The 14969-nt window shown below is 39.1% G+C and overlaps 2 protein-coding genes across 2 annotated transcripts; one reads left to right on the top strand and one right to left on the bottom strand.

Annotated features, from left to right (window-relative positions):
• Nucleotides 1–2102: 2102 nt before the first annotated feature.
• Nucleotides 2103–11924, bottom strand: LOC133534844 (beta-1-syntrophin). Its single transcript, XM_061874135.1, has 7 exons — nucleotides 10888–11924; nucleotides 7528–7722; nucleotides 6175–6392; nucleotides 5123–5208; nucleotides 3906–4159; nucleotides 3443–3633; nucleotides 2103–3171 (listed from the first exon to the last, which is right to left on the bottom strand). Exons 1-7 carry the CDS (start codon nucleotides 11381–11383, stop codon nucleotides 3067–3069), a joined length of 1545 nt encoding a protein of 514 aa, XP_061730119.1. The 5' UTR covers nucleotides 11384–11924; the 3' UTR covers nucleotides 2103–3066.
• A 141-nt stretch (nucleotides 11925–12065) lies between these two features.
• LOC133534845 (syntaxin-5) lies at nucleotides 12066–13983 on the top strand. Its single transcript, XM_061874136.1, has 3 exons — nucleotides 12066–12630; nucleotides 12823–13031; nucleotides 13121–13983. The coding sequence occupies exons 1-3, from the start codon at nucleotides 12204–12206 to the stop codon at nucleotides 13586–13588; spliced, it is 1104 nt and encodes a 367-aa protein (XP_061730120.1). The 5' UTR covers nucleotides 12066–12203; the 3' UTR covers nucleotides 13589–13983.
• Nucleotides 13984–14969: the final 986 nt, after the last annotated feature.

Below are 14969 nucleotides of genomic sequence, written 5' to 3'. Positions count from 1 at the left end.
GGCTAGGTATCATGGGTGCGTAGCCAACATGCCAATCGTTTACGATACGACAACGAAACACTACTGTCTCTCTATCGCACTAATATACGCAAACGATTGGTATTTTGGCTAGGCAACAAGCAAGTGTGTGGCCAACATGCCAATCGTTTACGATACGACAACGAAACACTATCTGTCTCTCTATCGCACTAATATACTTTATTTATACCTGCAGTCATTTACTAACTTCTTCATTTTCCATTGGTGTGAAAGAGACAGAATAAAGAGCAAGGGTTATAGTACACTCTGTAGTCTGTACACTTAGTAGTAGTGTACATAAAAAAAACTACTGTGCATATAAAATAAAATAAAGAGTGCCCTTATGATATCATATAACACTAAAATTAATGTTGCTTGAAATTATATTGAAAACTATCAAGATTATTCTAGTCTGCATTGAAACGCGCATCGCGTTGCCGGCGCTCGCGTACCGAGCGCCAACGCCATCTATCGAGCGTTATTTCGTGAAATCGGAGAACGCTCCAAGGATTAAGGGCTCTTAAGGTGAAATGTTATTTACTGGTACTGTATCATGCCGATAGCGCAAAAGGCAGGTTTAGTTATGAGACTAGACTCGTAGTGGCATTTGTGATGTAACATTACACTGATGACTAGCTGTTTTATGGTGAGGTTACGTTTTTATAAAAGCTTTCAAGGATGTAACTCTCGTCTTTAAGTCCATCTACACTTACAACCATATGTGGCATTATCTATGAAAAGGGGCCTTATTGTCGGTGGCCCTTACGCCGCACTACGTCGCGCAGCGTTGTATCCCTTTTCATAGATAACGTCACATATTCATGGTCAAATACCGCCACTTTCACGTCAATAATTGACACACAAAGGTGAGACTGCGTAGGCTTTCCGCATACCAGTTAGTATTTCTTTGTGCTAATCTTAACGTTACTATTGATAATAACTAAAAAGCCTGCCAACCAAGTAGTTTATTGGTTCATTCAGATTTCAAGGTATTCATATTCACATTAAGAGCAATACAGATTTAACAGTATTACTCAAAGATACTTACTTGAGATAATACTATAACTGGCGCTGGCTTGACGCAAATATTTTTTTGTTTCTGAGAGTATAATTTGAGCATTACTTTGCTGTCAACGGGACTCTGTATAGACAAATTAATTTACAAAGGCACACATCCCTAATTGTCATTCTGTACGTAATTACTCAGAAGTACGGACTTCTGTAAGTGACGGATCCATACCAACGTTTCTGTACTTATACGTATTGTTGTTGACACTGTGGATAACGTAAACACATACTAATAAGCTAATAACAATCCAGCCAATACACATAATCGAATTGATTATTTATATATAATAATTATGTAAAAAATAAATTTATGAATAATAACAAATAACAATACAATTACGCCTCTTCGGCTATCTAAAATTAAAGCCTTAACCAAACAGCTGCGAGATTCACAATTTGCGAAACAATATTTTGAGAAGGTAAAGTAAATATTAATATAACATAATTAATACATTGATTTTAATAACAAATAGGTAGTTAAAGAGTATAAGCAGTTACAATTAGAATAAATGTGTTCAAAGAGAGGAGTACGATCCAATAAACGCCGGCAAAACCGGGACTCTTAGTTATAAAAAGAATCCGATACATTTGTTCAGTTACATATTGTACGCTTACAAAATATGACATAAATGTGGTAATAAAATAAATATTTCTAACCTTTTTTATCACCTTAAATATTGCCTGTCGTTACTCAAATGACTTCGCTACGTCACTACACATTAATCTTAACCATAATAAAAATTATCCTAGCTTATATGACGTCTTTTATCTTAAGATTGAACACTACAAATATTAAAGCAAACCAATTACCTTAAATAGGGAAATGTAAAGATGTAGAAAGTATAATAGCTATGTACAGCGTAGATATTGTATATAAAAGTACTAAGATAAAAATCACTTAATAAGATAGCTTTGATAGGCAGAATACTAGGTTTCGATTATTTTGCATAAGGTCCGACATATTTCGTTCTACTTATAAAAGTAAAATTCTAATTACACCAGAAAGAAAGGTATGCATGTGGCTACCATTTATTCCAATAATATTATAATTTTGAGTTCAACATTGAGTATAAAGTGGTGTAATGGGAAAATAATCAAAATTAATATTGTGTATCTTGCCTCGGTATAAAGTTCGGAAATATTGCGTACATCGCCTCCGCTCCTCCATTTTATTTTTAAAAAATTACATGTCATTTTTGTTACACGTAGTTGCCATTTAATTTTAAAACATGGGAAACAAGAACATGTAATAACTACAACATAATTTTAAAACAAACAACATAAAACCATGGCGCAATTGCACTTACCAGTTTTACTACGCCATAGTATCAAACCGAGCGTTTGTCCCTAAGGCTTAGAACGCACTACGAATAATTTCTTGCGGTTTCAGAACCGCAAAAAGTGTAACATACAGCATGCTGCATGAGCGCACGCACTCGCAAGACTGAAATCGCAAGAAATTAGATTGAAACCGCAAGAAATTAATCGCAGTGCGTGTTAAGCCTAATAGTTACTACTTCCATAAAACCCTACAGTTGCCGCTGTTATTTATTTATCATTTAAATAATTGAAATCATTTGCTCTGCCGGTGGGAGTAGTAACCATCGGGAGTATCCTAAACAGTACTCGTTGTGCTTCTCATTTCGTATAATACATTCATAATTGCACTAAAGGCCCTAACGGCCATCGACTGCGGCCAACATCAATGTTAATTACTATGCACACCAAAATCGTCTTTAATTTTAACAAGATTTTTAAAGACTCACATAAACATAACAAACAAGCAATAAATCGAAGGAGTATTATTTATTCGAGATTCTATTTGAAGTTTTCTCGGCATTTTTTCACGATCGTAATAGCTATAACATCTAACAAGTTGAATGAAAATCACACATTCCCGCGTAGTACAGAATTGCCGCCCCGCCCGGTGGAACAGGGTCGGTGATAGTGGGAGGGACTCACAGATGTTCAGTGGCGTGGTTATAGTGGCTGCGCGGAGTCCTCGGGCAGCGCGTGCACGCGCGCCGACAGCAGGTTGTGCAGAATGAACACGGCCGGCTTCGGGCTGCCCTCCATATCCAGTTCCTGAGGACAAATTTCTTATGAGCAACTCTATTCCATAACCTCGTCAACCTCGTTTTTTCTTTTCCGTACGTAGACATAAAATTCACCTTAAGAAGGGACAATACATTTTGAGCAAGTAAGACGAGCAACATAGTACCACTATTTTGAGAGAACCCTGTTGCGAATTTACGTATGGTAGCGTGGCAGCACGCGTTCAAGGTAAACAACTTGAACTGCATTTTTTCTGGGCTGTCGTTGTTGGCGGAGGGCTAGAGATAGAGACAGTACTGACCACGGTGTCGTCGTCCGTGAAGTGCAGCCACAGCGCGGAGCGGTCGTCGTCGGCGGAGGCCTTGAGCGCGTGCAGCGGGCGGCGGTACAGCGCGCGCGCGCCGCCGCGGCCCAGCGAGCCCGCCGCCTCCCACACGCACACGCCGCCCGCGCCCAGCGACAGGCGCGCGCACGCGCCCCGGAACCGACAACCTGCAACCGATATCATTCTCACTAATCCCAAATAATATTACAAATGCGAAAGTAGCTCTGTCTGTCTGTTACCTCTTCACGATTAAACCGCTGAACAGATTTAAATGAAATTAAAAAAAAACTACGCAAAAGTCGCAGACCAAAAGCTAGTTCAATATCAATATATATCTCGTAGATCGAAACTGTAAAAATTTGTGCAGGTATAAAATCAGTCACAGCAAGTCGACGGTCAGATATTTTGCAGAATCCTTAGTGGGGAGTGTTGATCTTACGGAAGGTGAACTCGGGCTGCGCGCGCACGGCGCGATGCGCGCCGTCGACGAGCGCGCCGGCGACGGCGGCCAGGTCGTGCGGCGTGTCGGCGCGCAGCGCGCGCACGGCCAGGCCGGCGGGCGTGCCGGCGCGCACGCCCAGCGCCGCCGCGCCCGCGCCGCGCCGCCACCACGCCAGCCGCGTGGCCGCCAGCCCCAGCACCTCGCCCGCCGCGCACCACGCCTCCGCCGACCACGGCGCCGCCTCGTACAGCCTGGCAACGGGACTACTGTTCACACACTTGCGTTGTCTTCAAAAATGGAGTCGCGCCCGACATTGCGACTCATGCTGGGAAGTCTGGAGCTAGGTGTTTTTGAAAGGTTTCAATCGAGTCAGATTTCCTCAACCGACGAAAGAAAAATAAATAAAAAATCGGCCAAGAGCATGTCGGGCCACGCTCAGTGTAGGGTTCCGTAGTTACTCTTCCGTCACAATAAGCTAAACTGGAGCTTAAAGTATAGTCAATTGTTAACCAAGGGATGAAACGGTACCTTTCACGCGAGTTAAACAAATAGGCAAATTTGCATAATCAGTACCTAATTACAGTAAGTTTTTTTACTATGAAGGGGAAACTTTTTGCGATAACTCAAAAACAGCCAAACTGATCATGTCCGCTATAGTTTTCATTAAATGTCTTTCTTAAGCTCTACTTCCACGTTTTTTTTTTTTTCATATTTTTTGGACCTATGGTTCAAAAGTTAGAGGGGGGGACACATTTTTTTTTTCTTTCGGAGCGACTATCTCCGAATAAGTTCACTTTATCAAAAAATGTTTGTTGAAGACCCCTATTAATTTTGAAAGGCCTTTCCAACGATACCCCACACTGTAGGGTTGACGCAAAAAAAAAATCACCCCCACTTTACGTGTAGGGGAGATACCCTCAAAAAAATTAAATTTTTAGATTTTATTGTACGACTTTGTCGGCTTTATTGATTTATATATCCATGCCGAATTTCAGCTTTCTAGCACTAACGACCACGGAGCAAAGCCTCGGACATACAGACAGACAGACAGACGGACATGGAGAAACTATAAGGGTTCCTAGTTGACTACGGAACCCTAAAAACCAGAAATAATAGTCAAATTTAGACTGATAGAAAATTAGCATCGCCTCATACAACCTGCCAATGACATGACTTGCATCTGGACCGTGAAGTATGGTATTAAATAAATGTACCTTAATTCTCGGTCCGTGATAGCTACAAAGGTAGGTTGCCATCCCTCGGCTTCATCGGAACTGTCGGAGCCACCAGATGCGCTGATCTGTAAAGCAGAAATAAAATTATTCAAAGACTTTAGATTAAATCATTAATAGAATCAAGCGTTACTTTGCGGAAATCCATGCTAATTAAAACAAGAAATGTTACTTTGCTAATCTGCGAAAAAATAACGTGCTAGTCAATCAGTGCTAACCCGTTATACTTACTTGCGTGTTTTTACATGCAATTAGTATTCCCACCCTCCCGCAACCCCAACCGCAAAAATATATACGCAAATAAATATAACAACCCATCACCAAAACTAACGTCCGTCGTTGTAACGTCCGACAACTGAATCATCAAATGAACTGAATAATGATATTCAGTTGTCGGACGTTAGACCGTCAACATCTCCAGCATCTCCTGAGGACGCCTCGTAGAAAGGCGAAACACGTGTCGAGTTTTATACTTTTGGTGATGGGTTGTTATATTCATTTGCGTATTTATTTATTATTTTTTCGCGGATTAGCAAAGTAACATTTCTTGTTTTAATTTGACTTTAGATTAAAAAATAACCACATGAATTCATCTGTGTAATAAATGTAATAATAAAAGAGGCCTTTTCATCTGTGTGAGATGTTTTAAGCAGCATCCTGGTAACGACACTTGCGTTCGTGGCTGTAGCCCTATGCGAGAGAGGATCCCACGTCCACACACGCGGCAGATGTATGTTCCCCCAGGTGGGCGGGGAATGGAGTCAGGGAGCTAGAGTCTTTCAAAAATCCATCACGCGAAAAATTATTCAAGCACATTATCACTACCGTCGGCAGCTGTTCCATAACCATTGCGATAAATCAAAAGTTTCGTCAAAAACCAAAAAATACTGAGGTAATCACCGTTAGCATTTCAACTGTAATCGGGTATATTATATTCTTACGTTAAAAGATTAAGACAACAATGCTGCACCGAAATCGATACAAAATATACATCAGACAGGAACCGTCGGGCTCGGTATTAAAAAAGCACTGACATGGTCCATAGCGGGGCGGCGCGCCAGCCAGCCGGCGTAGCGCACGTCGCCGAGCAGCGCGCGCAGGCGCGGGCGCGCGCGGGCCAGCGCCGCGCGGGCCGCCCGCCGCGCCGCCGCGTGCAGCGCGCGGTGCCAGCCCGCCGCGCCCGCCGCGTCCGCCGCGCGCAGCGCCAGCGCGTGCACGCCGTCCGGCGAGTACACCTCGATCGTACGCTGTTCTGTAACCGAACCGTGTACGCTTCTTCACTTTGCTCAATTCTGACATTATCACATTTTACATGCACTTTTTTGTGATTACCCATTGGCATTTCTTACTGAATATCAAACCCAAAAAATATACAGAATTTTATCTACACACATATCATAAACCCTCTGTGATGCCTTCAAAGTCCGTAAATAATAGCCAACATTACGATAAACTGCTTTGTTACAACAAATTTCTTATCTGTGATGATGTTGTAATTGCTTCATAACTACATCAGAATTGATTTGGTTATACATAAAAAAAAACAATTCGATTTGCCCTCTATTCTAATATCAATCGAGATGCCTTTTTGTTCGAAATGAAATTTCAATTGCATACAATTTTGACATAATCTCGCATGTTAGTTTGTATGGAATGATACGGAAATGGGCCCCAGACTCTATTTTATCTCTGAATTACAAAAGTTTTCATTTATACCGCCATTTGACGTACACTTTATCGTTTAATTAGTTTTAAGTATAAAATGAATAATTTTGTTGTTGTTTTTAAAGTAACTATAGCAAAAGGTGCGTGTAAAATGAGCGATAAAAATATTTCGGTGACGCCACCACATATCCACGAGTTCCGCCAAGAGAGCAATGATGCCCCAATGTTGGCTGTAATTGGGGTTAGTGAAGATATCATAGAAAGTTTATAATATGAGTGTAGATAAAATAGTGTATGTAACTGTGCATAATTAGGCATTAAATCACTCGTGTATTTTAATGCCTTTTATTATGTAGCAGTCACATAAACTACTATTTTGTTGGGGTACATTTTGATTAAAATAAGCACATACATGACAAATGTGACTAAAAATGTTCAAAATTACCTCGGCTATCACCTCCTTAAAGTTTTGCACCTAGCTACCAAGCACCCTGTATATTCTACCGACTAGCCGCGCAGCTCAAGAGTGTATTGATACGTAAAATCTATCCAGAATAAACAAAAACTTGAAGAAAGGAGTATTTAAGAGGGAGCGACTATGGAAATAGTGGAGGATTTGACAAGCCAGTATTATTAAACAGGAGACATATTTCTAACAAGTTGATGTCCTATACGTGAATGCCGATGAATAGGATGAATTTATTAGTGTAGTTAGTATTTACCTGGGTCGTGGTGGCGCAGATTCTTGGCGACGCAGGCCATCAACAGCGGCACGTAGCGGGTATCGGCGCGGCGGCGGCGCGGCGAGGGAGGCGACGGCGGCGCCTCCGCCATGTAGCCGCGCTGCAGCTCCCATCCCACCTCGCTTATGATTGACGCCTTCCGGAAGTATGGCGTCACTTCGCGGAGGTACTTCACTGGAAAGTTATATTATAAGTATGAAGAATAAATCGTGTAAGAAGAAATAAAACAAGACCTTACAGATTTAGACTGGCGAGTGGCAGCCACGGTGGGAGCACCCCGGGTTTTTATTAGAGAAATTGCTTGGCAGTGCAAAGCTGCCTAGGTAACAAACAGCACATACATACATACATTAATATGTAGGTATAGTCTAAGTTTCCATATCGATATTTCTATTACGATTTTTTTGCCTCTTTTGGACCCTCATTCTAAAAACTTTGTTCGGAATTATAATCACATCAATGGACCTCAAGGGCTAAATAAAGTCTATAGAGTTGCAGGCATCCATTGTCTATGGTACTTGCTTACTATCATAGTCTTATGCTTGCTTGCCACTGACATGGTATAAATATATTTAGCTTCCAGTGTATTCACTGGCTCATATACATGTTTTAATAAGCGGTTACCATTGCCTATGGATGCTGCAAATACATTGTAACCCGTATTGAGTACCATGTTGTATGTATTGAGTATGGATCTGGGTTATTATTGACTCGCAAATTTAAATCTCTGGAAATCTCTGGGAGTGGTTAAGACATGTTTAGTAAAAGTAAACCGGGCATCATTTTTTAAATATTTTTTTTTTATTCTCATAAGACAGGGTACATAGGTGTTACATTAAAATAGTACTGCCAAACTGCGAAGCAGTTTGATAGCAGTTAGTTTCGCTCTTGATATCCATTTGTGTCAGTTGATTGAATATAACCATGCTGTATTATCATATCTGCCATGCTAACAGTAAATGCAGTGATCACATTTGAAAACTCATGCAATTGTTTATGTTGTTCTCTTTGAATAAGTTCTTTATTTAAACGACTCATCTCATATAAGTACAGCATTTACCATAAGCAGGGCTGGTATGTAAGGCGCGCAATGTCGGCCGACATGTCGAGCGAAGTCCGGCGACGTCGCGGCACTTCACTCGATGTCGCTGGCTTAAATTTATTCGAAATAAAGTATCAATAACAAAAATGGAAAATAATAAAAACGGAATTGAGCAACAACAGGAACGCTAGTGCAGGGTAGAGGTAGACGGGTTGGGTGCACAGTCATTAAAACCGAAGAAATGTTGGATGGATTTGAATCTGAATCTGTGCCTGTCCCACGGATACATATGCTGGTAGCCCGGATTATTGAAATCATAATTTTGGATCTAAGCCAGCCTATTACAACACTAAGGGATCTATCCCACCAGTCGGCGATGGCTTCACCAAGATATTTGAAAAAGGCGGACATGTGTGGAGTGAAGACTCCATCGACAGATGTGATGAGGGGAGTAAAAGTTGTGTGATACTTTTCTGAGGCATTCAAGTATTTTCTTTTTCTCTTCTTCTGCGGATTTTTGGACGATGCTAAGGGGCGTGAGATAAGAGAGAGACATGTTTAATATGACCTATTATTTGCTTATGATTATGAATAACAAATGCGTGGAAACGACCTTGGCAAATGCAGTACATATTAAAAAATAATAATATATCTATACAATCTAAGGTCAACAACAGTCAATGTAAGGTAAAGTAATCTTCAACAGCTGTATAATCCCAATATTTACATACCACAAACATGGGCCTTAAACAAAGAATTAGCTAAGAAATTAAAAATCAATCAGCATAAAATGGAAAGAATAATACCAAATAATACTAAGGGAAAACTTTCTTTAATTTAAAGCCCTAATAAAGAATTAAGATGTAAAAGCTGCATGAGAGATATACTCCAAGCCGCAAAAAAGCTCGAATGGGAAAATACAATGACAATAGATGGACCCAAAAAGCCATGTCCTGGTACCCAAGAAACATTACAAGGGCGCAGAAAAATGACAGAGGACCAATGGTGTGACAAGCTGGCTGACTTCTAACATGGAACAGACAGGCTACTGAAAAACGGAATTGAAATAAGATGGGGGAGGCCTTTGCCCGACAATAGGAGTCTTTGTAATAACCTTTGTATTACTAGGCTAAATTAAAAAAATATTTGCTTCGTGATCATGATGCAACCTCCTTGTCAAAGGTATTTGCCCAGTTGGCAGTGCGACACAAGCATAGAAGGGCATTAGTATTCTACCACACTGCAAAAATTCATATGCAAAAGCATGTTTGTTTACACATCAAGTTTGTCGTTTCAAATGAATTTGTAGTTTAAATCTTTATTTTAGTTTCATTTTTTAGATACAATGAGACAACAGTACAAAAATATAGCAAAATATTTCAATTATGCTGTTTTCTACATTGTTACTACAAATATGTTCTTCTGACATGCCATAATTAATGAAAGCATTTACAGTGACCTCATCAAGCTTCAATTGCCATAACGTTTATTAGAGTTAATTGATCAATCTAGATGAATTACCACTATGCAACAACACACACAGTGCAACAAATAGAAGAACAAAATTGAAGAATACAATTTTTTAAGTTTTTTACAGTTCATTTTTTTATTGTTATATTGACATGATCTTTGTTGGCCATAGGTATTTTGTGTGGTGGTGGAAGACCTGGTTTTGATCTTCCAATCACTTATATATTAAAAATAAGGGTCAAAAATACTAAAAAAAAGCAAGTTGAAAGTCAGTGCAAAAACTTAAGAGCAACTTTGTAAATGAATCACAAAAGTAATGTTGAAAATTCCTTCAAATATCAATCCTTATTGCTCATTATAAGAAGTTCAAGACTGTCATCATAATCCACAGAAGGGCCCATGGGCACAAAAATAAGTGTTCCTCTATAATTAAAATGGGACTGAAACACTTACAAGAGACAGAAAAATATAACTCTTCAAGTGGCATAAGTATGCAATTTATGAGTTGTTGGAATTTTGATTTAATTTAATTTAATCAAATTCCAAATTTAAATGACGTAATCGGTTGGGAGTCAACGGCCTACCACTCCAAGGGTTAATGTGATATTTTTAAAGTCATTTGTTTCTATATATTGAAGATGTCCACTTTTTGACCACTTATCCTATTCAACTTGATGTTTTACTGTAGCATATTCTGATCAGCAGAGGCCAATGGGAATTTGGTTTATTTCAGCAAAACAGGTCCACATTTCTGTGTTTGTTTTACCCTGGTTATTTTTAAATTACCTTCTTCTTCTAAAATTACCTGTACTATATGAATGACTCACCTTCCAACTGAACCATTTTGCCAGCTCTTTTCAGAGCCTTAACAGCTTCTTCATGTGTAGCATCCTTAAGATCCTCTCCATTGACCGACAAGATAGCATCACCAACATACAACTGTTCAGTCAGGTCTGCTGCCATACCTTTAAATATTTTTGATATCAATATGGGCATATTGTTTTCTATTCCACCCTTAATTGATATTCCAAGCCCATTATTGTCAGATTTAACCACTTGCACTAGTCGTTTTTGATTCGCGATCGCTTCCGGCACTTCCGTGAAGTCACTGTTGGGTGTTTCAACATTGTTATTGTTGAGGGTGCCATTGAGAGTTGTCGTTGCATCGTAGCCGTCGTCCAGGCAAACGCTGAAGTAGTCGTCCTCCAGGGAGCAGTGTACCCGGTACCACACCCCGCGTACCAACGTCTCCAGCAGACCCGACCGCCCGCAAGTCGCGTTAGGGCTATCGCTGCCCCCGCTTGAACCGCCGTTCTCAACCATTATTTCAATGACCTATGTTATGATGAGCAACAAATAAAACTACGCAACACTATGAATGCACAAATGATCACGTACTTAGTTCATAGTCCTCGGCCCATTTTCTTTGCAATTAATTAATACATAACGGAATATTAATATATTGTAAATAATTCGAAATACATTTTCATTGCACAATCAATATACAACACAGACTTGTCATTCTGTATACTCCAATACGTTCTCGTAGTCTGTCGTAGTTCTCTTTTTATTAATGGTTTTATTTTCGTCCGCATCAATCAGTAGCGCTAGTGATTGACTGAGGTGACGTTTAGAGAGGTATCTACGGACGAAATGCGTCATGCTACAAAATAACAATAAGATTTCGTAGACCCAAATATGTCATCATTCAGCTGTAATAGTAGGGAATAAAATAATAATAATTAATTCCCTGTGGTACTGTAGTTTAATAATAATAATTCAGCCTATATACGTCCCACTGCTGGGCACAGGCCTCCTCTCATGTACGAGAGGGCTCGGGCTATAGTCCCCACGCTAGCCCAATGCGGATTGGGGACTTCACATACACCTTTGAATTTCTTCTTCTTTGATGTTGAGTTTACTTTATTTAAATTTGTTTAAAAAATATCGAAATAACTGGTAAATACGGCAACAGCAACACTGCCTTCAGTCACACTGACGTGCCGTGCTGTCGTGGAAATGTCATGTTTTGTGATTTCAACACAGTGAGACCCTGGTGAATTTACAAATTGCTTATAATTTTCGATTAAATCCGCAAAAAATAACAATTTGTAGGATTGTACGGACTTGGAAATAGAATGCGATGCTTCCTCGGCGTCGTAATGTAGGAGGTGTGTCAGTGACTACCTCCGATGAGACACCACTACTGGAGAATGAATTAAGTTCTTACAGTAAATTTGATAAGAAGGGATCTAAATATCTGCAGACAGAGAAACAGGGATCCTTTCCGTTCATTGCTCCCAAACAAGGAAGTGGATTTGAAGAACCAGATTTTGTTTTCGACTTTCTCGAAGAACCTATATTTGAACCAGTCATGGCTGCAAGAGACAGGACCAACGAGTTCGCGTCAACCGTGCGGAGTCTTCAAGGCCGCACTTTAGCCAGGCCCGTCGTTCGTGATGAACGCAAAGCTGCAGTACTCGAGACCTATTCACAATTTATGGCAATGGCAAAAGTTATTAGTAAAAACATTACAGGAACATATGCTAAACTGGAGAAATTAGCTTTGTGTAAGTATAGTTTTTATCAGACTAAGGTACAAACCATATTTCCTATAACTCTGATTTGTTTTTACCTCACTAGGTTTTGAATACTGATTATTTCAAATTTTTAACAACTTACATTAATAGTTTGCAATTATAGGAAGAATTTGAAAGAATCGTTACAATAAAAACACAATTGATTGTGAATACTATTTCCAGTGGCCAAGAAGAAGTCATTGTTTGATGATCGTGCTACAGAAATTCAGGAGTTGACATATATGATCAAGGGAGACTTGAGTGCACTTAATCAGCAAATAGCCCGGCTTGGTGAAATGCCCCGTGGCCGCCGCAGTATGCACAACCATTCCTCCAGTGTGGTACTAGCTCTGCAATCACGACTCGCTTCCATGAGCAACCAATTTAAGCAGGTAACATCTACTTTTCAATACTATTATTTAAACATTCCATCCTTGTTGTTGTAACAACTTCTTAATGTTATTTTGAAATTACATTTCAGGTTCTTGAAGTGAGGTCAGAAAATTTAAAACACCAAAACAATAGAAGAGAACAGTTCTCAAGGGTGGGCCCTGTTGTCAAAGAAGTCCCATCTTTTCTACAGCAACAGGATGAGGTCAGCATAGACCTTGGAGACACTTCAGGTCTCCAAATGCAGACCCAGCAGTTAGCAATAAGAGATGACACTGATACCTATGTACAGCAAAGAGCAGAAACTATGCATAACATTGAAAGCACTATAGTGGAACTGGGGGGCATATTCCAACAACTAGCTCACATGGTAAAGGAGCAAGATGAGGCCATTGGGAGAATTGATGCCAACATTCAAGAGGCTGAGATGAATGTAGAAGCAGGTCACAGAGAAATAATGAAATATTTCCAAAATATTACTGGCAACAGAGCATTAATGTTTAAAATTTTTGGAGTTCTCATATTCTTCTTTATTTTCTTTGTTGTTGTTATGGCTTAAATTTTATCAACTTTGTTGTCTATGCCAATACCAATTTATGATGCTGGCTGCAGAAGCCCTAATCTTCAATTTTTGTGACACGTTTCTTTGTCACTAATGTGCTGTCATGAGTACTTCAGTTAAACATACAATAGATTAGCATTAGGTCATTTCTCTGCCAAGGTAACTACAACAATGTAAAGGGGCACTTAATTTTTTATGTTACTGTGATGCATCCCAGTTACAATATATTGGAACTCCCAGGGCATGAGGGCATGTATGGGCAATACTATATTGTATTATGGTTACTATTTTTGTTTAGGTAAAAGCAAAATGTAAACTGCAACATTATATAAATCAATAATTTTATTTTCTATTATAATCATGAAATTATGTAAATACAAGTGAAAAGTAAACAGGTATTTTTATTATTCTACATTCTTCTAGTTGGGATATTAATTAAGTATGTTGTGATGCTAAGAATACTAAAAATTGCTTCCATATTAAAACTAAATGTGTATGGTATATACCCTACTACTTAACCAACCGGAGACACCTTGTCTGTAATTTTCTGCCAATTTTTGCACGCGGAGAGCCACGTCAAACATTCAAATAGTCATTTATTATTATTTATTTAACCCTTTACCGCATATGCAACCATATATGGCAGATATTAAATTCAACTCTATTGATAGTTCAATTTTAAACAAATGATTTTTATGACTCCTGCTTGGTAAAGTACTGGTGCAGTGATTTCGTTAATATCTAGCTTAATTTTGGAACTAAATATTATGTTTTTTCAGTTCAGGGAATCAAACCGTGAATTAAAATCAACCACCACCACAAACTTCAACCTTATATTTAAAATTGCAGTATATGCAGGCAATGTTTGTTAAGCTTCCTATAATTCATAGAAATGCACATTCTAAGACAAATTCATGCTTTGAATTTGTCAGCTAATGTAGATGGCTCTGTACAGTACATTTCCATACATTTAATTGTCAAGATGTTTGACAATTCAGTTACTACAAAACATGGTGTCAGCATCTTTAGCTGTCAAAACTCTGGGACATGATTTATCTTAGACTTTCCACATCTTATACAATTAATGAATTTTTGGTAATTGTGATGGCAAATTTTAGGGCTAGAGCCCTTTGATGAGAAAGTGAGTTTCCATCCTTAATATGTTTGGCGAGTCATTGAATCTAAATATTCTTCAAGTTCTTGTAAAATTATTAACTTAATTAGCAAAACCCAATAAATGTGACCATGGCTGGCACAATGTCCCACTTTGTCAGATTATTTGTATAGATACAAGCAATTCTCATCCTTATGGTATCACTCACAAGTCTTACGGCTACAGTACAATCTTGATAATATGTCAGCACTAACACTGACATAT

The sequence above is a fragment of the Cydia pomonella genome, chromosome 2 (assembly GCF_033807575.1).
Source record: "Cydia pomonella isolate Wapato2018A chromosome 2, ilCydPomo1, whole genome shotgun sequence".
NCBI lineage: Eukaryota > Metazoa > Arthropoda > Insecta > Lepidoptera > Tortricidae > Cydia > Cydia pomonella.
This window is presented reverse-complemented; position numbering and strand designations above follow the sequence as displayed.